General features: G+C 43.7%; 1 protein-coding gene across 12 annotated transcripts in view; it reads right to left on the reverse strand.

Moving 5' to 3' along the window:
- The window catches only part of Trmt2b (tRNA methyltransferase 2 homolog B), an 88965-nt gene extending 76103 nt beyond the window's left edge, over positions 1 to 12862 (reverse strand). For 3 of the 12 annotated variants that reach the window (XM_028875018.2, XM_037199427.1, XM_028875028.2), the window contains exons 1-6: positions 12767 to 12862; positions 7308 to 7359; positions 5402 to 5642; positions 4302 to 4356; positions 1361 to 1495; positions 447 to 546 (exon numbers count right to left, since the gene is read on the reverse strand). In XM_028875018.2, coding sequence (XP_028730851.1) covers positions 447 to 546; positions 1361 to 1495; positions 4302 to 4356; positions 5402 to 5622 — 511 coding nt within the window. In that variant the 5' untranslated portion in view covers positions 5623 to 5642; positions 7308 to 7359; positions 12767 to 12862. Of the gene's footprint in view, positions 1 to 446; positions 547 to 1360; positions 1496 to 4301; positions 4357 to 5401; positions 5643 to 7304; positions 7360 to 10102; positions 10170 to 11215; positions 11344 to 12766 lie in introns of those variants that run through there. The other 9 variants (XM_028875020.2, XM_037199426.1, XM_037199424.1 and 6 more) reach the window with 9 other exon arrangements.
- Between the last annotated feature and the right edge of the window lie 12042 nt (positions 12863 to 24904).

The following is a 24904-nucleotide window of genomic DNA, read 5'->3' on the forward strand; positions in this document are numbered from 1 at the left end:
TGTCACGTGTACCCCACTTTCCCTTCCAATTCTTTTAAGATGGATTGAGCACAGAAAGCTCTAGTCTTTAGGTCTATGAGGATGGGGATTGACAGTGACTCCCAACCAAGGAGGGCACTGCTCCCAATATGGACAGGAGCAGAAACAAGGATTCCAATGTCAATGATGAGGTGGCAGCAGTGATAACGGAAACATTCACTCTAAGCCCTCACTGGGTTATCTGGCAAATTGCATTTAGAGGAATAGGCAAGGGCAGTGATCTCTCTCACTGTTGTAACCATCAGAAATTAACCCAGATCAACCTTGCCACCAGGAGCTGTATCAAAGTCAGCTTTCTTTAAAGTCTTTGTGTGTTCCACTCCTGTTGACACCGTTATCTGTGTCCTCCTCACCCTCCGCCATCACTGTTTTGTGTGTTTGTCTGTTTTGTTTTGCTTTCAACTGACCTCTCCAAGTTCCTAGGTAGTACCCCACAGTCTTTGGGTTGCCGTCTGGGCTCCGGTTCACAGAGAAGGTGGACTTATTTCGGTAGCCATCGATGATGGGCTGCAGAGGACAGAAGCAAAGAAAGGAGAGCAAGAGATCACACAAAATCAAAGAGATAATAAGAAAGAGAATGCAGCCATGGTCTCTGAATGGGGACCAATGACGCTGACGTGGAAGGCATGGTACATGCCAAAGACTGGGGCTGAAATGATCCAAACACTCTTGACAGCATATTTCTGATCGGTGCTGGCGATCTGCTTTTGAATAAAGTTTCCTTGCTACTCTGAAAAAGAAAAAGAAATTCCAATCCTGCCATAAAGCAGGAGCTAGCAAAGCTGACCTGTCAAGAGCTGGAATAGTTTAAGCTTTGCAGCACATATGGCACCTGTCATAACTCCTCGATGGTGACACTGGAGCCCTGAAAGCAGCCACAGACACAAACAGGAGGGGTTGGGCTATAACACAAAGAGACAGATTTGGTCTAAGGGACATGGTATGCCAACTTCTGCCATAAATGAAATTCTGCTCTTTTGGAAGCACTGTTAGGCAGGTTTTTAAAGCCTGGAGTCTGCCTAAGGAAGCAGAATGGTAGTGGCTGATAAAGTGAGCTCTGTATCAGACAGTCCAGAATATGTAAACATTAGCTCTGACACTTTCTAGATGTGTGCACTAGGTAAATTGCCCAGTCCCTGTATTCTCTGATAGCTTCATTTACAAAATGACAGTGCCTATCCCTCAGGGCCATTGTAAACAGAAGAATGAGAAAATGATGCAGGATAATAACCCGGCCCCAGCAAGTACCCAGTGAACACTGTTGATATCATTAGCCATTCCAGGACCACAGTGGGTAAGAACTAGGGAGGTGGGGACTTACAGAGGGTATAATAGGATGGAGGTGACAGCGCAGCCCCTCAGAATGGGGTGCGGCCACTCTCCCACTGACTCCATGGAGCACTCGTAGGGACGACTCTAGTCTCTGTATAATTTTCTTCTGGGCTTCAAATTTCACCTGCAACAGAAGGAATATAAGCAATGCAGCAAAGGATTTTGTATTTTCACTGCCAAGGATAGAAAAGAAGACAAAAGAGGCTCTCTCCAAGATTCATGGGTCATGCACTTAGCAGATAAGAGAAGCAGGAAATCCAGCACAGGCAAAGACTTAATAAGATGCTAAGGAAAGGTCAAGAGGGAGTTCTGTGTGAGCTCATCTTTTCATCTGACCTTTAAGATTAAACACTTAAAGTATATGTCAGTGCTGCCCAGTAGAACGTCCTGTAATGGAAATGTTCTCTCTGTGCTACATTCTCCACACACACAGTAGCCACTAGTCATGTGTGCCTAGAGCACTTGAAATGGGCCTCATGAGACGACGACGACGACGATGACGACAACGGAAGGACTCATGGGAGAAAGAAGGTTAGGCACACAACATCCTAAAATGCATCAGGTAGTGCACACAGGAAAGCAGCTCTCAGAGAACAAAGCAGCGGGAAGGATTTGCTCCTAACACAGTGTTCTAAGGGCAGCCCTTCACAGAGCATCCCTGCTCAACCTTGTCCTCAAATTCTGCACCAAACGCTTGGAATTCAATTTTCTTGAAGGTCACTGTATGTTCTGTTCCTGCTGGTCCTGTCCTCCGCACCTGACCTTGCAGCCCTTGTGTTCTTATTTCCACTGGTCGCAGCCACCACCTGACTTCTCCAGATCCCCAGGGAGTACCCATGGTGTTTGGATTGTTTGTCGTCTGGGCCTGGGCTCCTTTCTTGCTGTGGATATCACTCTATATAAATAAAACACTGATGGCCAGTGACCAGGCAGGAAGTATAGGCGGGACAAAGAGGAGAATTGGGGAAACAGGAAGAAGGAGGAGAGACACTGCAGCCACCGCCAGGAGAGGCAACCTGTAAAGATGCCGGTAAGCCACCAGCCACGTGGCAAGGTATAGATTTATAGAAATGGGTTAATTTAAGATAAAAGAACAGTTAGCAGGAAGCCTGCCACGGCCATACAGTTTATAAGTGATACAAGCGTCTGAGTGATTATTTTATAAGTGGATCATGGGACTGCAGGGCTTGGGGAACCTGGAAAGAAGCCCTCCAGCTACACTTTCTAGTTTTTTTTTCCTGTCATTCTTTCTTTTTAGTTCTTTCAGATTTTTTAAATTTACTTGTTTTTATTTTATTGTGTCTGGATTTTCGCCTACATGTATGTCTATGCACTATGTGTGTGTGTGTGGTGCCCATGGAGTTCAGAAGGTATCAGATTCCCTGGAACGGCAGTTACATACAGTTGTGTGCTGCCATGTGGGAGCTAGGGATTCAACCTGGGGCCTGTGTGCTCTTAAGCACTGAGTCATCTCTCCAGCCACCTGCTCTTTCTTTTCTTAAGACAGAATCTCCTCATGTAGCCCTGGGTGGCCTGGAACCCATTATGTAGACTAGGCCGACCTCCAACTCAAGAGCCACTTATCTCTGCCTGCCAAGTGCTGGGATTAAAGGTGTGCACCACCATGCTAAGCTTTTTATATTGTCATTCTTATAGCTGAGTGTATGTAAGAGTGTGTGTGTGTGTGTGCACGCACATGTACGAACGCTCTTTTACTTTCCAACACAGGATGTGACAAGAGCAGCACCACTTTATGCATGTCAAATGACTAAAACAAAATAAGAATATGGGGCTAGAGAGTTGTCTCATCAGTTAGGAGCACTTGTGGTTTCTGCAGAGGACCCAGGTTCGATTCCCAGAACCTAAATGGTGGCTAACAACTGTCCATAACTCCAGTCCCAGGGGGTCTGACCTCTGAAGGCACCAAGCATGAACATGGTGGATGGACACATACACGTAAGGCAAAATACTCCTACATATAAAATAATAAATGAATCTAAAAATTTTGTGAAAAGAAAGAAAGAAGACTATGACAATAAGCCTAGAATTTTCCCTCCAAGACCCAAGATTTGTTTGTAGAAGTAGGTGCCAAAAGGGTCACTACTTTGGGAGTAGTATGAGGAACTGAAAGTACACTGGGCAGAGTATTTGATCACCATTCTGGAACAGGTATGGTCCATAACATCCTCAGAGAACTACGGGAACCAGTGGGTGGCTGATACATACGCATATACATTTTATCTATTCTTACACAGCCCAGTTCAACTGGGTGCAATTTCCTTCTTTCATCTAGCACTTCTAGTGAACAAAATTGCTCCTGGCAAACAGGAAATCTGCATTATGCTCAAATTGTTCTCTAATACATCAATCCATTGGAACAAATTTGTTTTCAAAGCAAGCATTATGGCAAAATTGACTACACTTAAATTTAAATAGACATATGTGGCTGCTGGCTCCTGTGTTGGGAAATTTGACTCTATTATTACCCATACACACAAGGATGACAAAAAAAAAGAACATCAGCAATTGGATATACGGGCCTAGGGTTTAGAAGCTATATCTAGCCTAACGTTCAATCGTCAGAGGCATTAGCAAACCAAATCTAAAGACCTGCAGGGTGGGCTGGGAACGTGGTTTCCTAGACACAGTGATTGTGTGGCATTTGTGAAACCCTGGGTTTAAGCCCAGGAACTGTATACAGTGAGTGTGATGGTGTACTCCTGTAATCCAGGAGGCAGGAGGATCTAAAGGTTACAGGTCATCCTTAGTTATATAGTGAGATGGAGACAAGCCTAAACTACATGACACTTTGCTTCAAAAAAAAAAAGACCTGTGGGACAACTGGACTGAACTCTCCAATCAGGTTTTCCATAAGCCTAGTTCTAGTCTGCGGCAGGAGTACGGGGAGAAGACGCAAGCTAGACACCTACCTTGAGCTGCTCTTCATAGCTCAGCCTCCAGAGTGGAGTCACAACATCAGCCAGCCTTGAATAAAATCGTTCAGACACACTGTTAATGATCGAAATATGTACTGAGCACCTATTATGCATAAGTACTTCCTGCCACCAATCTCTCTGATGTTTTACTTCAATTCAAAAGCTTCAACTGACTCTCATCTCCCTAAGGAGATGGGAGTCTGGGAGAAGATCCCACTTTGGTGATGCCTACTACTTAACAAAGCAGAACAGATGGGCAAATTTAATATAAGAAAAATCCAGATTTATCAGGCGGTAATTAGTCATAATACAAAAAGCTCTACTTCTAGGAGCCTCAAAAAGGTTAACCTCCTTAATGCTTTTAAAATATAATTTGATTTCAAAAATACATTTGTTGCATAAAATGAGTTATATTTCTGCTTGTTTGGCTGTAACAGGACTATTCATGCCCAATCCATGTAGTAATTTTTCTTCGCTCTCCTTACTCCCCTCCTCCATCTCTGAAACAGGGTCTTACTATGTAGCCCTGGCTGGTCTATAACTATATGGAAACCAGGCTGGCCTTGAACTCACCCACTGCTTCTGCCTCCCAAGCACTGACATGAAAGGCATGAACCACCAAGCCCTGAATAGTAGTTTGATTTTTATTTGCTTAGTTTTTACATTGTTTTAATTTATTTTCATTTTTACTTCGGTTTTGGAGACAAGCTTTCATGTATCCCAGGCTAGCCTCAAACTTGCTGTGTAGCTGAGGGTGACTCTGGCTCTTCCTGCCTCCACCTCCTGATGGCTGCACTTTCAAGTGTGTCCCACCATGCTTAGCGCCATGGACCTTCTTTCGAAGCAAGTTCCTAATTTAAGATCTCCTTTCTGACAAAGATGCACTCTATGACAAGAACACAGCCTACAATCCCAAAGTAGTTAGTTCTATTACTATCCTTCACAAGGCCTCAAGATTGCCCTGATCACACTCCTTCAAGTACCCTCACGAACTGTCATAATGCTATTTTAGTCAATATATTAGCAGTACAGAGTTTCAGTGGCCCCGTAGATTCTGACTTGCTGAAAACAAATGGCATCAGCTTCAGTCTTACCTCTCCTGCCAGGAGTCCTCGAGTGATCTAAAGTGCCTTTGTTTCTTCTGATACTTTTGTCGGCTTGGATGCTTCTTGACTGTCACACTGGTGAAATCTCCCTTATGTGCTCTGCCCCAAAAGGACTGTGACAAATCTGGTGGGTTTGTGGCATACCAAGGAAGAAGTCCTGATTTGGAGAAGAAACCCACCCTGGAAAGGAATAGTCTTGGGTTGTGCATCAGGACTCTTCTCTTGATGCCTGCCAATCAAAGACACACACTGAAATTCACCCACTGGAAGGTGGATGCAGAGGCACAATTCTTAAGGCCCTTTGTTCATTTACAAATACTTATGGAACCCCCAACACCAAGCACACTACTAGCACAGTATATGCAGTGAAATATACCTCTTGAACACAACTTAGGGCATGCAAGACAGAGTTTTAAGCCAGACACGATGCTATAGGCCTATAATCCCATCAATTCAGGAGGCGAAGGCAGGAAGATCATAAGTCCAAGGCCCATCCAGACTACGCAGTGAGTTCAAGGTTAGCCTGGCTAACTTAATGAGATCCTGTCTCAAAATTTAAAAAATAATAATAAGGAGCTGGGGAGGTAGCTCAGTTGGCACAGTGCTAGCCTAGCATGCACAAAGCCCTGGGTTTAATTCTCAGCATTCAGAGAGCAGAAGCAGAAATAACAGAAGTTCAAGATCATCGTTAGCTGTAAATTACATTTGAGACCAGCCTAGGCTACATGAGACTCTGTCTCAAAAGGGGGGGGGGTAAAAAAAGATTGGGGGGGTGTGGTGTACACCTTGAATTCTAGCACTTGGGAGACAGCGACAGGCAGATCTCTGTGACTTTGCAGCCAGCCTGATCTATATAGCAATTTTCAGGTCATCTGGGTCTATATAATGAGATCTTGTCTCAAAATAAGGTTAGGGCCATACCTCAGTGGTAGAATGCCTTCCTAGAATGTGCGAGGCCCTTAGTTCAATATTTAAGACCACAAATATAAATAACTAAAAAAATATATAAATACATAACCAACCAACCAGCTCCCAAAATAAAGAGATGAAGAAAATAAAGATTACGTTCCCTGGGATACATTTCTACAGCCAATCCCTTCCCTATCCTACCTTCCCACCCAACAGCCAATCAAGCCACCAATGTTTAGCAAGCGCTTACTATATACAAGGCAACATGCCACAGCAGAACTGAAAGGGTTACAAGGCTACAATCTAATTGAGAAGATCAAATGAAGACCCAGGAGAAATGTTAGTGAGTCATATGCTAAACTTGGTTCCTAAGGCATGCCCAAGGAAGGCTTCTTAGGTCAGACAGGTCTTTGACAAAGAAGTAAAGGTCTCTCTGAGCAGGTCTTTAAGCACACATCATCGGATACAACAAGAACTTTGAATCCAGAGAAGAACCAAAGGACAGTGACGTCACACAGAAGAGAGCAGGAAGAGATGCTGCTGAGCAAGAGGGACCGGACCAGGAAGGCCAGGTGGCGGCACACCTGTAACCAGAGCGCTCAGGAGGCAGGGGCAAGGCAGCTTGGGCCTGGAGAGTGAGTGAGTTCTAGAGAGCCAGGGCTGTATAATCAGATCCTGACAGAGAAGGAAAGGAACGGATAAAAGAAAGGAAGAGGAGGGCAGAAGCGGGGAAAAGAAGGAGAGACAGAAAGATAAAAAGGAAAAGAATAAAAAGGAAGGAGAAGCAGCACCCACGGAGCTATAGACGCCAAAGGAAGGGTCTGTGATGCAGGAACTGACAGAGCCAGGCTGTCTGAGGCGCCAAAGGGAAGAAGGCAATGGGTAGAGCCAGACACCAAGGACAAGTGAAAGCTTTGGGCTGTCGGGAAGGAGTGCAGAATGACAGAATGGGCTTGGGCTGTCTGCGGGCTTGAACACTTACTACCTCGATGGCTTCTAGCAGGTTAGTCATGCCTCTGACATTCCTTTTCTTTTATCTGTAAAACAGAGAAAATCAGAATGATACCTACCTCATATAGTAACTATAAGAGCTAAGTAAAGATAATGAATACAAATAAAATGTACTGCTGGGGTTGTAGATCAATGATACAGCACTTGCCTAGCTGGTACAAGGCCCTAAATCCAATGCCCCACACTACATTAAAAAAAGGTACTCCACTACAGATTAAAGAGAGATGACGTCTGTAAAGCTCTAAGCACCGTGCCCAGTAGCTGGCGAAAGCTTTTCCATGTCATCGCTGTCACAATGCATTTAAGGATCTCATGGAACTGAAATGGGGGAGGCAATGCAGATGGAGAGCACCAGAAAGGCATCGTCCGAACAACTCCGAGGACAACTCTGAGACGATGTCTAGAGCTAAGAAACGTGACTCTCAGAGCACAGTGGAAGGGCCTGTATCTGTGAGTGCCTGTCTGAGAGGGAACCCCTCTTCCTCGATCCCAGGACTTTCCTTCTGTCTGTTTACTAACTGCTCATTAGTTTTTTCCATCAACTTGACACAGCTAGGGTCATCTAAGAAGAGGAATCTCAACGGAGAAAATGCCTCCATCGGACTCGCCCGCAGGCAACCCTGTGGCGCATTTGCTTGATGAATGATTGATTGTGGGAGGGCCCAGTCCACGGTGGGTAGTGCTACCCCTGGGTGGGTGGTACTGGGTTGTAAAAGAAAGCAGGCTGACAAGCCATGGGCAGGCCCCTGCTTCAGTTCCTGCCTCCAGGTTCCTTCCTTGAGTTCCTGCCCTGAATCCCCTCAGCGATGGACAAGAAGCTATAAGCTGAAATAAACCTTTTCCTCCCAAGCTGCTCTTGGTCATGATGTTTACCACAGCGACACAAAACTAACATGGTATCTAGCTGCTGCTCCATAAGCATCTTTCCTTTTTCTGTCTTTTCTAACAGCCCTGCACACTGAGCCCAGTCTACGCTAGGCACGACCCCGCCACTAAGCTGTATCATCAGCCTGCTTCTTACTTTGTATTTTGAAACAGGGTCCAACTAAGTTGCCTAGGCTGGCCTTGAACTCACCATGAGGCTCAGGTAGGCCTTGAACTTTTGATTCTCCTGCCTTAACCTCTTGAGTGGGTGAGACTAGAAGCTAATGCCACCATGCCTAGCTGATCACTGTTCGTAAGTGAATGAACTTGGCATGATAACCTTTTGATCTGCTATGAAGTTACCTTTAGCCATCAACCTCGGATTTTGTCGGGTGACATTATTTGAGTTTGGGAGGAAAATTTCAAATATCTAACAGGATATATTTAAGTTGCCCCACAGTTCAGATGTTAACAAGAGCATTCTCCATCTACTGACACCCATAAGAGGCAATGAGTTGTCATACTTAAGAACATAGGCTTTGGGGCTGGAGAGATTATCTGTGGTTAAAAGCACTTGTTGCTCTTCCAGAGAACCCAGGTTTGATTTCCAGCACCCACATGGTGGGTCACAACCATCTAAACTTCAGTTCCAGGGGATCCTATGCCCTCTTCTGACCTCCATGGGCATCAGGCACATGCATACATACATGCAGACAAAATGCTCATATACATAAAATAAATAAATCTAAACTTTAAAAAGAGCATAGGCTTTAAAAGGTGGGGTGGCATAGCTTAAAGGTAGACGGCTTGACTAGTGTGTACAAGGCCTTGGGCTAAATTCCTATCACCAGAAAAAAAAAAGGAAATGAAAAGAAAAGAAAGGTTTGGAGCGTAGACAGTGACAGGAAAGCCATTAGTTCAGTTCTTAACACTGCGAAACAAGTCTTCAACAAATGGCACTGGAAAAACTGGGTACCTACGTGTAGAAGAATGAAACTAGATCCTTATCTCTCATCCTCCAGAAAACTCAACTCCAAATGAACTAAGAATCTCAACAGAAAACCTAAAACAAGCTCGGCAGTGGTGGTGCACGCCTTTAATCCCAACACTCAGAAAGCAGAGGCAGGCAGATCTATCTGAGTTTAAGGCCAACCTAGTCTACAGAGCCAGTTCCAGGACAGCCAAGGCCACACAGAAAACCCAGTCTCAAAACAAACAAACAAACAAACAAAAAAAGACCAAAAAAAAAAACCCACCTACAGGAAAAAACTTCAAAACCTTGCCAGAGGTCAGGCCTTTCTGAACAGGACACTAGTTGCTCAGAAAATACAGTCAATGAGCAATGGGCGGCTCATGAAACTAAAAGGCTTCTGTACCACAAAAGCAAAATGGAGAGGCAGCCTACAGAATGTCGTGAGAAAATCTTTGCTAGCTACACATACGCCAGAGGATTAATGCCAACAACACACAAAAACTAAAAAAAAAAAAAAAAATTAAAAGGAAAAATAAACAAGAAAACAAATGTAGATTAAAACTACTTTGTGGCCAAGCAGTGGTGGTGGCACATGCCTTTAATCCCAGCACTCAGGAGGCAGAGGCAGGCGGATCTCTGGAGTTCGAGGCCAGCCTGGTCTACAGAGCGAGATCCAGAACAGGAACCAAAACTACACAAATAAACACTGTCTTGAAAAAACAAAACAAAACAAAAAAAGAAAGAAAGAAAGAAAACCAATGTCAACAAGGATATGGGGAAATGGGAACCTTTATTCAGTTGATGGGAGTGTAAACTGATGAAGTTATGGAAATCAGTGGGCAGGTTTATCAAAACACTAAAAACAGAACTATCGTTAAGATTCAGCTATTCCACTTCTGGGCATATACCAAAGAAAGGACTCTGCAACCTACCATAAAGAAACCTGCACATCCATGTTGATTGCTGCTCTAGTCAACACAGCTAGGAAATGGAGTCAACCTACAAACCCATCAACATGAAAATGTGTTACATATACACAATGGAATTTTATTAGCCATCAACAATGAAATTTGCAAGAAAATTGGTGGTACTGGAATATATTTAAGAAGTTTGAGAGCCAAGAGTGCTGGTGAACACCTTTAAACCCAGCATTCAGGAGGCAGAGGCAGGTAGATGGACCTCTGTAAATTCAAGGCCAGCCTGGTAGTGAGTTCCAGGACAGCCAGGGCTATACATGTAGAGAGACCTTGTCAAAAGGAAGGAATGAAAGAAAGAAGGAAGGGAGAGAGGAGGGAGGGAGGGGGGAGGAAGGGAGAGAGGGAGGGAAAGAAAAGAAAGAAGGGAGGAAGGGAGAGAGAGAAAAGAAAGGCAGTAACCGTAACTCAGAAAGACAAGCATCTCGTGTTCTCTCATATACAGGCTCCAGCTTCTAATATTTAATATATGTGTGTTTATGTGGGAATACAGAGGCCAGGAAAGCAGAAAGGGGCCCACAAGAGAAGGACAAGAGCCTTTCAAGAGCGAAGTGGGGAGCTTGATAAAATACACATGCTATGAAAGCAGAAGGGAGAAAACTGATGGTGGAAGGGAAATAAAGAAAGAGAGCAACCAAAACTAAGGATGTATGAAAATCCCACGAGGGAACCCGCTAGTTTGTAAGCGAACTTTAATTTTCAAGTTTTAAATAGGGGCGGGAGAGACGGCCCAGTGGTTGAAAGCACTCGTTGCTCTTGAGAGAGCCCAAGTTTGGATCCCAGCACCCACATACTGGCTTACAACCATCTGTTACTCCAGTTCCAGAGGATCCAACACCCGATTCTAGCCTCCACAGGCACCATGAACACATGTGATACATAGACACACATGCAAGGAAACACTCATATACATAAAAACAAACAAATAAATAAATAGTCTAAATGTTAATAGGCTCTGAACTCATCCTAATCCAGGATCTACTTCTCCCTAACTATGTGGCTTTGGACAGATTAACTAAGCACAATGACTGTCAGGTCACCACCCATAAAAACAGGACTAATCAAACCTACCTTTCAGGGCTGTAGTAAGAATTAAATGAGCATGGCGGTGGTGATGCACTCCTTTACTTCCAGCACTCAGGAGATAGAGGCAAGTGGATCTCTGAGTTCGAGGCCAGCCTGGTCTACAAAGCAAGTTCCAGGACAGCCAGGGTTACACAGAGAGACTCTGTCTCAAAAAACAAAAACAAAAACCTTCGATAAGCTTATATACATGAGGTGCTCAGGACTGTGCATCATACAGCATTTGTAGTAAAGAGTCTTTTACTGTATTTAGTAATTTCTGCAGCTAAATATACTCTTCAGGGCAAGCCAGTAATACCAATCAAGGTAAGTTCTATTTTCTTTGTTTTTTAATGTCACAGAAGGCAATGGATCACAGAAAAAAAACTATTTCTTTCTTGTATCTTTTTTTGTTTTAAATATAAATACTCATGTGTGTGTGTGTTGTTTTAAATATAAATACTGAAAATGTGTGTGAGAGAAAGGAAAAACTTCTCTGTTCCAGAGAGATAGAGATAGAGAGAGAGAGAGACAGAGAGACAGAGAGAGAGAGCACTTCTCTGTTCTTGCCTTGGGATTAACCACTGACTGGAAAATCCAAGAGTTTATAGCAACCACCTACAGTTATGTTTACTTTCCTGGGCTTCAGTGGACAATCTACCTCCAGTGCTCAGAAGTTCAAGTCAGAGACATCTGAAAGGTCTAAGCCTCATGAGCTAAAGATCTCTTGAAGCAAAATATTCACTGGTAGGAACTCTGATTACCTGCCCTTCCATTGGCTGGACCCCAGCAGGGTTATTGACTAAAGCAGAGGAGAAAGTTAATTTACTAATGAGTTCCATAGCAAACCACATGCAGCCACGTCCATCCATCCAACCAGACCTCTCTGAATAAGTCTGTCCCACAATAGTCTATAAGGTGTGTGTGTGTGTGTGTGTGTGTGTGTGTGTGTGTGTGTGTGTGTGTGTGTTGGTTCATTTTAATTGTCAAGGCTACACCTTGGGGGAGAGTATGCAGGGATAGATATCTAAAGAGGGACAGTCTAGAACAAGGTGGCCTGTGGACAATGTGAGAGGAGTTTGTCTTGATTATCTGAGTTTCAGTGCTGGACGGCAGGACACTGTAGAAAGCAAGCTGAGTAGGAAGCATATATGCATCCATTCATTGACTGTGGATGTGACTAGCTGCTTCAAGTTCTTGACTTTTTCCTAACAAACTGCTGGAAGCTGCGATTGTTAGCCTAACAAATAATAAACCTTTTCTCCCTTAAAGCTGCTTTTGTTAGGGTATTTTAGCACAGCAATGGGAAATGTAACTAAGTGGGTTAGAGGACAGACGCTAGGGCACGCCAACACAAACCCGCAAACCGTAGGCAGGCTGCAGGGCTGAGCTAGGGGAGGGGTGGGGGGAGGGCTGTGATGGTAGACACTAGGCTGGCTGTGACCTTGCACAGCCACCCTGGGTGGCATCCCAGGCTCTGCCTGCCTCCTTCCTGTCCCAAACCCGACACTTGGGAGCAGGGAACAGTTTTCCCAAAATTGGGTTTTCCAGGATACTTACCCACCTTCGGAGCCACTAAAGCCTCCGACGGACGTACAGTGGCAAACCAAAAGGCAGCGCCGCGGGCCGGAGGTCACGGGGCGAGTCACTTCCTGGTGCGCGGCTCCCTAGCCCGCCCGCCCTGGCTCCTCCCAGCGCTGCGGGGCTCCTCCTCCGGCTCGCACGCTGCCCCATCTCACTGACTCTACAGGAGCCTTTCCTAGGAAGTGCTCCTGTCTCAGCAGCCTGCTGGACTTTTTTTCCCCCAAGTTCCTCTCTGCGACCCTGCCCACTGCTGCTCTTTTCTCCCCATCAAATAGAGATCTGTATAAGCCAAGGAAGAAAATCTTGAAGAAATTCACATTGCCTTGTTAATGGTATTGCCCATCCCAGCGATGCTACACTTGAACCCTTTCAACCCAAAGAATTTTTCTGTTCTTAATTTTTTAATAATACGGACTTATTTAGTTCACGTGTGCCATCACCCATGTGTGGAGGCCAGAGCACAACTTGCTAAAGTCATTTCTCTCTTTCTGCTCTGTAGATCTCTGGGATCGAACTCAGTCCATCAGATTTGGCAACAATCCCTTTAACCAGCTCAGCCATCTCACTTACCCTGCAAAGAGCAGCTTGTTACCAAACCTGACAACTTGGTTCCATTCCCCAGACCCACCTAGTAGATGAAAAAAGCGGACTGCTGCAAGCTGTCCTCTGACCTACCCCCACACCCACACACATGAACTCTGGACTCACAAAGAATTGATTGATTGATTGATTAATCAACTAATTAAGATGTGATAATTCTTTGAGGCAGGGTCTCCCTATGCACTCCTTGCTGACCTGTAATTTACTATGTAAACTTTCCAAGTTCTGGGATTACACACCCAGCATAAAACATTTTCAAAAGAATTTCAAAAGAAATCCCATGTATACAGGAGTTGGAAGATTTGGACAAAGAGGGCAAGATTGTTTCACTAAGTCCTTTCTCATTGGAAAAGAACTAGAGTGAGCCAGAGAATTTTTCAGACAATTGTTCCCCTCTGTTTTATGTGGCAATAAAAAAAATGTCTTGTTTGAGTTTTGGTGGTTGAAAGAAAAAATAAAATGGAGGACGTGACAGCTCCTAGGTATGGTGGAGGAAAAGGTTTATTGTAGATAAAAGGGAAATCGTAGACAGAGGCAGAGCCATCTGGGAGAGTCCAGAGTGAACATGACCCTGAGCTGGATCATGTGAGGAGAAGGGAGAGGGGAGAGACAGACCAAGGGGCCAGAAGGGCAAAAGGGAGACAAAAGAACCAGGTAACCAGAATGGTTGGCTGGATTATGTAGGGAAGAGCAGCTGGGGGAAGGGCCTGAGAAGTTTAGGGTAGGGGGTGGGGTATGCCAGTCAGACCCTGTAACCCACAGGGACTGAGGGATGCTAGCCAGGCCTACTTTGATATGTTAAATGGGCACCTCAGCTGTTTGTCCCAGGTTTGAGACCTAACTGTGGTTTTGTTTGCATGTTCTTTGTTGTGGCTAGGGTTTTGTTTAGTTTTGTTTGGGTCTCCTGCAGCATAGGCTGGACTTGAATTCTTGATCCTCCTGCTTCCACCTTCCAACTGTTGAGATTACAAACCTCCCTCTGTGCACTTGGCTAATTTTTATGCTTATGCAATTGACCTTATATAGGAAGCACATTTCCGTTGGTCTTTCACTTCATTCAAAGCATAGCATGCTTATTGTGTGCAAAGGCAATGCTAGTATTAATCCCAGGGAGTGAACGAAACAAGGCCCAGTACCTCAAATAGTAAGTACTGAGTCAAGCCAAGATTCAGACCACACTGCCAACCTGGGGTGGTGGCTCAGGCCTGTAATACTGGAGGTTGAGGCAGAAGGATGAGACTATCTTAGCCTCTAGAGTAAATCCCATGTCAGCCTAAACTACAGAGTACAACTTTGTCTCAAAAACAAACAGCAACAACAAAAAAAGCCAGGGCTAGGAGCGGATCTCAGAGTGCTTTCTAGCATGTACAAGGCCCTGGGTTTCATCTCCAGCACCATATAAACTGGATGTGATAGCTCACACTTGTAATTCTAGCACTCAGGAGTGGACACAAGAGGATCAGGAGTTCAAGGTTATAGTGAGTTCAAGGCCTGCCTGGACTAAATGAGACCCTGTCTCAAGAAAACATTATATGCCAGGTGGCGGCAGCACACGCCTTTAGTCCCAGGACTCCGGAGGCAGAGGCGGGCAGATCTCTGTGAGTTCAAGACCAGCCTGGTCTACAGATTGAAACCCAGGACAGGCACCAAAACTACAGAGAAATCCTGTCTTGAACCCCCCCCCAAAAAAAAAAAAACATTATACTTCAGGTCAGTGAGAAGGAACACTGAATAAAGACACTTGCCTCTGAACCTGATGGCTTAAATTCAATCCCCAAAGCCCACATGGGGAAGGAGAGCACTAAGTCCCAAAGGTTGTCTTCTGACATGCACACAAGCAGTGTAGCAGGAACCCCCAACACACACAGAGTAAATAAAAATAAGAAATAAGTGTTAAGCTATACTTAACATAGTAAACACACATTAAAGATCTTGAAATTAACTGAACAACAAAAACTGATTATAGGAAGCAAAACACAAAACAAAGGACCAATGCTAGAAATACTTGATTGAAATCCACTAGGTAAGCAGCGATCTTGAATAGTGCACTTTAGCAAATTATTCATTCAGCTGTTGCATGCCTGGTCTGAATTAGAATTGTATCTACATGGTGTGATTGCGGTGAGGATTAAACCATTTAATGCTGGGAAAGAGAACCTGCTTCAAACACAACAGTCGCACAATGAATGTCAGCTAGTATCATTCCAGAACTTTAGGGAGCTAGAGAAATGGCTCAGCAGTTAAGGGCACGGCCTGTTCTTGAAGAGGACTTGGGTTCAGGTGCCAGCACCCACATAATGGCTCACAATGGTCTGTAAGTCCAGTTACAGGAGATCCAACATCCTTTTCTGAACTTTGAGGGCCCTGGGCACACATATTGTGCACATATAAACATGCAGGCAAAACATTTATACTGATAAAATACATTTTTTTTAAGAATTCAAACAGAAGCTGGAGAGATGGTTCAGTGATTAAGAACAGTTATTGCTCGGACAGAAGGTGGTGCACGCCTTTAATCCTAGCACTTGGGAGGCAGAGGCAGGCAAATCTCTGTGAGTTAGAGACCAGCCTGGTCTACAGAGCTAGTTCCAGGACAGCCAGAGCAACACAGGAAAACCCTGTCTCAGAGGGAAAAAAAGAATAATTATTGCTCTTGCAGAAGACCTGGGTTCAATTGCCAACACCTATATGGTGGCTCATACAACCTTCCATAGCTCACATGGTGTTCATTTATACAATATCAAATAAATCTATTCCATAAACCCCCAAAAATAGCCAGACATGGTGGCACACTCTTTTAGTCCCAGCACTCAGGAGGCAGAAGGAGGTGGATCTCTGTGAGTCTGAGACCAGCCTGGTCTACATAGTGAGTTCCAGGAGTCAGAGCTACATAGTAAGACCTTGTCAAAAAAACAAAAAAAAAAAAGAAAGAAAGAGAGAAGAGAGGGGGAGGGAGAGAGAGAGAGAAAGAAAAAAGACAAAAGAAAGAAAGCTTGATTGAGTCTAGGGACTAAGGATTTAACTCAGAGGAAGATTGGGTTTGATATTCATCATGATGATAAAAATAATATTGTGTGTGCACACACAAAAACTCATAATAGCTACTTTTGACTGAAATTGTGGCTATCCTAATTGCTCTAAAGGCTCTCAAAATCCAAGCTCAAGCCATGGCTGCAGTGGTTATTGGGCCCTTATCACATAAAAACAGTTCAGATACTTTTGAGAACCCAATCCCCACGCTGAATTACCTCGCCCAACCTTGACGCAGGGGGAGGAGCTCGCTCCTGCCTCAACTTCCATGGGAAGTCTGCCCCTTCTGAACAGAGGAGGAGTGGATGGTGGGGTGGGCGGGGCAAATGGGAGGGAACCGGAAGAGAGGAGGGAGAGGAAACTGTGGTCGGTATGTAAAATAAATAAAAAGGTTTAATTAAAAGAAAGGCCAGAGAGTTCACCTTTGCTTTCTTTCCCTTTTCTCCTCTCTAGTATCTCCCACGTGGAATGCCAGCCTGCCCCTTACTCCACCTCCTAAACTTCTCCTTCTCCCGCCCTCCCACCCAGCCATCACTTCCCATCTTGGTGTCCTCCATTGTGCTGTGCACAGAGCTAGGTGAGCCAGAAGAACTCGATAAATATTTGATGAACTGAATCTTACCCCCTTGCCTACTGCAAGAGAAAAGGCAGTTCCTTTGGTGTCCCCACCTACTCCACTCAAAATCATTTAAAGCACTTCTGTCCTTCAGGGAGGCAGAACCCTGAAGGGGAGAGAGAGAAAGGAGATTAAGGAAGCCAAAATGAAATTACTTAGCCATTAACCCCCTTATATTTATTTAATCCAATAAAACATGCTCTTCTAGAAAAAGAGAAACCATTACATCTGTAGGAGGAGTAAGAAATAGCCCACATTATAGTAAAGGTTAGACTCTTCAAGCAGAAAATCTGTAAGTGGGCATGTCATAGGTGATACGTAGTATTGTTGAATTAGATAATCACTGGAACCAAGATAACATTCTGCTTAACCTTGTTATCAGCAAACAAAATCACAACAAAGAAATACCTAGAAAATTTTCAAACCTTCTCAGTTTGATGCAAGAAAAGATATGTGAGATGCTACAGAATTCCTTCTTAGAAATACATGGATTGGAGAGACGGCTCAGTGGTTAAGAGTGCTTACTGCTCTTGCAGAGGACCCAGGTTCAGATCCCGGTACACACATCTGGATGTTTACAACTGCCTACAACTCCAGTTCCAGAGGATCTGGTGCCTTCTGGCCTCCACAGGCAACTGTATGCACATGGTGCCCATAAATTCACAAAGACACATATGTACACACATAAATTAAAAATTGTTTTTAAAAGAACATGTATTAAAATGATTTGAAAGGGCTGGCTTAGCTCTATATAACAGCACTTTCTAATGCCTAGAACTATGATAGAGACTCTGAGGGATAAGATACACATACCATACCCTTGAAGATTGAATTGGGGGGGAAGACAAGACTCACTGGGTAAAAATACACAACAGTCAGAACACTGGTAGTTCTACGAAGGCAGCCATCATTTTAGAAGCCAGGAAAGGAAAAGGATGTGAGAACTGGCTTGAGTGTCTAGGCTATACAGCCTCTGGGAATGCTGAAGGCTTCAGCATGACGACAGGCATGAACCATTCAAGGCTCATCAGCATACAGGCCTGGCTAGATGGGAAAAGTGCATGACACAGCCATGACCTTCTAGCTGATTAGATTGATCCCAAAATATAGTGGAAGGTCTGGAACGCTGGCTTAATGTGATCCCTGTAACTGTTGGAAGCTAACAAAGAATTTTCCTGAAATGTTTCCACAGGAGAACTCCAGCAGTTATCAATAGAATGGATTGTATCATGTAGTGACCCAGAAGCTGAGGGGGACTGCCACAGTCACTAAGCAGACTATACTGCATACCATAATAATTTCTGAAAGTATTATCAAGGCCATTATGCACCATGATTAGCTGGAGTGATTGAAACAAATGTGGATTTCTGATCCCCATCCTCACACCTGCCCAGCTGAAATCTCAAGGCAGGGAGGTGTCAGGAATCCCTGGGTCTGTAACAAGTATCTCACAGGATGCACATCTTACAATAAGATCCCAGTGATCAGGGGAGAGGAATCAGTTGGTAATAGGTTTGCTGTGCAAACATGAAGACTGAAGATTGGATACTCAGAACTCATGTAAAAAAATAGCACTTGGGAGACAGAGACAGGAGATCCCCCAAGGCAAGCTGGCTAGCTATAGTAGCTGAATTGGCAAGAAACCCTTCCAGAGTGGGAGTAACATAGCCTCCACACATATGCATACACACACATGTGAGCCCATACACATACAAAAACATATACCCGCATTTACCCATACAACATACATCTACACACTAAAGGGGGAAAAAGAGTAAAAAAAAAAAAAATGAATCCCAACACATACCAGATGAAATTTCATATGAATTTATTGAACTAAAAAAAAATAAACCAGCCAGGGATGATGTCCTGTAATCTCAATACTTGGAGGCAGAGAGACAGGAGAATTGAAAGTTCAAGGATGTTCTTGGCTCTATAGAGTTTGAGGCCAGTCTGGGCTACAGGAGACCATTCATAATTTTATATGTACCTACCTGTCCCCAGGCACTGGCAAGATGGCTTGGCTCTGCGGGTGAAGGCACTTGCTGTCAAGACCGACAACCTGAGTTCAAGGCCTAGGACCCACGTAATGAAAGATGAGAACTCCTGCAAGTTGTCTTCTGTCCTTCAACAGGTGCTGTGGCACCCACAAACACACAAACAGACACAAGTAAATGGAATAAAAAATAAATCAATTCAGAGGCTGCAGAGGGGCTCAGTGATTTTCGAGTGATAGCTGCTCTTACAGAGAACCTGAATTCAATCCCCAGCACCCACATGGCGACTTGCAGCCATTTGTAACTCCAGTCCTAAGGGCTCTAATGCCCTCTTTTTTTTTTTTTTTTTTTTTTCTGAATTTTCTTTGTTTGCTTTTCCTGACTACTTGTAGCCAGCTGTCTCACTCACAGAGATCCCCTGCTTGCTCCGAGTGCTATAAGGCGTGCCCACCCCCCTCTATGCCCTCTTATGACCTCCTCAGGCACTGCATACGCTTGGTACACCCACATACATGCAGGCAAAACACTCATACACATAAAATAAAATAGAACTCTAAGAAGAACACACTGTAACAGGACCTAGAGAGAGAGCCTCATGGTTAAGAGCACTTGCTGCAAATGACCTGAATTTAGTACCATCTATACTCTAGCTCCCAGGGATCTGATGCCCTCTTCTGGCCTCTGTTGGCATCTACACTCACTTGGCATTTACACAGATCATACACATATATATAAATTTACAAACTAATAAATGTTTTTAAAATGTACTGGAACAAAGACTAGAAGGAAGTGCATGAAATGTTCACATTCCTCTGGATAGTGGGCTGGAGGATTGTTGTAGTCTGAATAAAAATGGCTTTCATAGCCAGGTGTTGATGGCGCATGCCTTTAATCCCAGCACTCAGGAGGCAGAAGCAGGAGGATCTCTGAGAGTTCAAGGCCAGCCTGGTCTACAAAGTGAGTTCCAGGAAAGGCCCCAAAGCTACACAAAGAAACCCTGTGTCAAAAAACCAAAAAAAGAATGGCTTCCATAGGCTCATATATTTGAATGCTTAGTCATCAGGGAGTGGCGTTGTTTAAGAAGGTTTGGGAGGTGTGGCTTTGTTAGAGAAAGTATAACTCGGGGCTGGAGAGGTGGCTTAGTGGATAAGAGAAAGTGTGTCACTGGGGGTGGACTTTGAGGTTTCAAAAGCCCATGTCAAGCCTCTCTCTCTCTCTCCTCTCTCCTCTCCTCTCTCTCTCCCTCCCCCTCTCTCTCTGTCTCCCTCTCTCTCTCTCTCTGCCTACAGATCAGGATGTAGCTCTTAGCTACTGCTCCAGTGCATCAGGATGTAACTCTTAGCTACTACTGCTCCAGTGCATGTCTGCATGCTGCCATGCTCCCTACCATGATGAGAGTGGACTAAAACTCTGAAACTGTAAGCAAGCCCTCAATTAAATGCTTTCTCTTTTAATAGTTGCCTTGGCCATGGTGTCTCTTCACAACAATAGAACAGTGACTAAGAAAGGGGTTATGTTAGTGACTTTTCTGTTGCTATGATAAGACATCATGACTAAGGCAATTTATAAAAGAAAGCCTTTATTTGAGCTTATGGTTCCAGAGGGTTAGGACCCATAAGCATGGCAGCAGATGGCAGACATAGAGCTGGAACTGAGAGCTCACATCTTGAACCACAAGCAGGAAGCAGAGAAAGCAAACTGGGAATGGCACATGACTTTTGAAAGCTCAAAACTTGCCCAAAGGCCATACTTGTACCATCAAGCCATACTTCCTAAACCTCCCCAAACAGTGCCACCAACTGGGAACAAGGATTCAAATCCTGAGACTGGGGAGGATAGCTCATTAAAGCCTTCCTCCTATGAATTGCTTTGGTCATGGTGTTTGATCATCGCCACAGAAAAGGCACTAACATGGATATCATTCATTTGTTCATGGCATTTCATTTCCATACACCCCAGTTTGTCTAGAGTGAAGAAAACTGTAATTGTTGAATCTTGCTGGAGTTCCTGGAGTCCAGGCTCTGATTCGGAGAACAAGGTTTGATCACTAAACATAGAAGAGACTTTGGAGAGCTAACTTGTTAAGCAAATTTATAAGACTTGCTTGCAATCCAAATTCCAGTGAGGAATATCACTCCTAGTAACAGAAATATTCTTACCTATTAACTAGGGTCATCCCTATGGGCATTAGTGTAACAGGAGAACCAAGCTAGTCATCAGAGAGTCAACTGTCATTTGAACAGCTAGAGCTTAATGGTTTTGAGGGAGCTCTGTCCCTCGTGTTCTTGTTACTCCAAAAGTTCCTCACAAACACTGACTCTCCATGTTCTTTTCCACCACCTCTAACTAGTTACTAGAATCTTCTGTCATTACAGTATTACCTGCCTCCTATCCTCATTATGCGTCACTGTTTCCAAGGTAACAGCTCATCTTACATGAATTACATTGTAGGCTCCCAGGTGAGATATTGGAAAGCATCTTAATCTCATCTTCAGTCTATCTACAAATTATATTTACCAGAAGTTGCTTCTGGGTAGAGTCACAGATGGCTAGTTTTATCCACTGTAAGCCGCCTTTAAATTTTTTTTTTCAGTTGAGGAGTCTATTATTTCCTGATTTTTGTGTCTAATCTTTTTCTAAAGTGTACTTCCTAGGTTTAGAGATACACATTACATTGGAGGCCCTTCGGCTTTCTGATAAATGTCAAGGGGTTTTGATGAGAGCACTTGGGAAAATGGCACTACCCCTTAGCAAAATAAAGAATTCAGGAAGGGAATCTTCCAAGAGAAAGAAATGATAATGGAATATGGATAGAGGGTCCAGTGGACATGTACATAATGAGTTAACATAATACAAAAGCTCTTGCATTTTGTGTAGGAGGAATTACCCTGGAAACTGTCACCAAACTAACTAGCTCCTTCATACTTCTAGTTTCTAGGGTAACACTGATATTTACTATATTACGTTTACATGGCTGGAATTAATGTTCATTTTCTCACTTCCTATGGTCTCAGCCCTTGCTTTTTTATAGTGCTCAAATTTGCAATTCAATGTTCCCAGCATTCCAGCACTGACAGCTCATCCTTCACAGCTAGATGAAGAGAATAACATAGGAACATCGATCCCACGTCCTGCTCCACACCGGAACACTATCAGTATGAGTATATCGGCTTTACGCCTAGAACTTAGCACCCAAAGCACAAATCTTCCAGCTACCCAGAGGCTGTAATTTCTGTTCTCTCCAAATCGCCATCTTCAGCAAACCCGTAATAAAGACACTAGCTTCTCTTCTCTGTCCTGATGATAATGTGCTCCTCGATTTTTTTCAAGTGTCATTGTTAGGCTGCAAGGGATGAGAAGATTAGATTGCTTTAGTGCCTTGCTGCTTGTATGTCCCACGATTCTGTGAAGACACTGGTAGATGAAAAATATTTGGTCCCATCCCTCCAGCTGAGTTGTTACAGTGTGCTACATAGCCCCTAAACTTTTAGAGGGGCTGGGGCATAGTAGCTAAGGTCTCCCATAGCCCAATTCTTCATGTAGTTAAAGATTGACCATAACCTCCTGATCTTTCCATTTGCATCTTCCCAGTACCAAGGTTATGGGTCTACGCAGCCACACATGGCTGCTTCTTAGTTTCATTTTATTTTATTTTATTTTTGAGATGATGTGGTAGTTTGAATGTAATCTCATAATCTCATAGGGAGTGTCACTATTAGAGGTGTGGCTTTGTTGGAATGGGTATGGCCTTGTTGGAGGAAGTGTGTCACTGTGGGTATGGGCTTTGAGGTCTCATATATGCTCAAACCACGCCTAGTGTCTCAGACCACTTCATGTTGCCTTTGGATCAACATGTAGGACTCTCTGCTCCTTCTCCAGGACCATGTCTACATGCAAAACGCCAAGTCCTGCCATGATGATACTAGACTAAACCTCTGAAACTCTGTAATCCAGACCCCATTAAATGTTTTCCTTTATAAGAATTGCTGTGGTCATGGTGTCTCTTTACAGCAGTAGAAACCCTAACTAAGATAGATGAGGTCTTTGTATGCAGCCATTTTTGACCTGACATTCACAATGTAGACCAGGCCAACCTTTCAATCACAGATATCTGCCTGTCTCTGCGTCCTGGGTGCTGACATTATGTCCCACCACACCCATTTTTAAGAATGTTCGTTTGCTTTCTAATATATAATTTGGACATTTTCCATACTGAAAGAACCCAATCTTGTTGGAAATGAAAATGATCATCCAGAACAGCCCTTGTTGTAATAAAAGATACCCAGTATTGATTAGACACTTGATTTGTGCCATACAGTATCCCAAATGCTCCATGAAGAGCTGCCAAATTTACACAGGAGAATACTAATAGCTGAACCTTATATAAAAAATAACTGAGACATACAGAAGAATAAATAACATATCCAAGATCACACAGTAAGTGGTACATCTATACTTTAAAGTTGGCTGTCAGATAGCCATTTCCCACTTTAATTTTTGAACATTTAACCAACGATCCTCAAACTTTGGTTTGCAGCAGCATTCCCCGGAAGGGCCTTTAAAATTCAGATCACTAGTGCCTGTCTGTGAGGCAGGATGATCACCAAGAGTTTGCACTTTAAGGTCATTGTAGGTCTTAATAAAAAGTATATATAACCAGGATTAGATATATAGTTATATCAGAAAAGCTCTTGTCTTGCATTTGACACCCAGAACTCACATTTTTAAAAAGCCAGGCATAATGATGGGCTTGATGGCACATATCTTTAATCTCAACATTCAGGAGGCAGAGGCAGGCAGATCTCTGTGAGTTCAAGACCAACCTGATCTACATAGCAAGTTCCAGGCCAACTGCAGAGTGAGACCCTGTCACAGTAAAAGAAAAAAAAATACATGCATGTGCACATGCATGCATCAATTCAAACATAAACATGAACACACACACAAAAAAAAACAACAAATGAAAACTACTACTCAAATGGTAAAGTCCCATCTCCACAATTTCTGATTAAGCAAGCCAAAGAATTTATGTTTCAAATAAGTTTCCAAGTGATGTTGAGGTAGCTGGACTTGAGGATCACATTTGTAAGACCTCTGTTTTGTACTCCATCATCTCCCATGGAGGATAAATGAAACTATTGTTGTAGGATGATAAGACACTTATGTGAAGGAGTGAGCTTGCACTCTTTTCCGTGCTCCATGCTTAGTGCTCAGGGGTCATAGAGAACTGATTTGCCTCTCTCCAAAACAACTAGAAATTGACTAGCTATTCTACTCTAGAGGGAAATGCAGTGCATAGGCTGTGCTCATAGAACACAGTGCAGGGAAGAGCTGGCCATATACTCAGTTTTTTACCTAGTCCTTACTGCTTTTTTAACTGACTCAAAAAGCTAACACTGAAGAGCAGTATTTGCCAAGCACAGCTACCTGTCAGTTCAGGATTTAATAAAACAACTGACACATTCAGCCAGATCCTGTGGAGGGTCTCGATTAGCACCACCTCAGGAAGCTGAGGAGAGAACCGTTACTGTGCAAGCTCTCCTTGGAGCTGTTGTTCACACCTACCTTGTAAAGAACATATATTGCCTACAGTAGACAGGCAGAAGCAGAAGTTAAATATTTCACTGAGACACAGCTCAAGTCCCTGCGTTTTCAGGCAACAATTGCAATGCTCATTAGCGGAGCTGCACATGAAGATAATTAGTAAGTTCTTGAAAACTGCCAATACTCAATGGCAACTATATCTCTATGGCAACTATATCTCCATGGATGCAATATATATATATATATGTATATGTATATATATTGCTCTTCTTACTTGAAACAAAAGGCAAACACACCTAGAGGGCAAGATCTGTCTGTGTGTGAGTT

This window comes from Peromyscus leucopus, chromosome X (assembly GCF_004664715.2).
Source record: "Peromyscus leucopus breed LL Stock chromosome X, UCI_PerLeu_2.1, whole genome shotgun sequence".
Lineage (NCBI taxonomy): Eukaryota > Metazoa > Chordata > Mammalia > Rodentia > Cricetidae > Peromyscus > Peromyscus leucopus.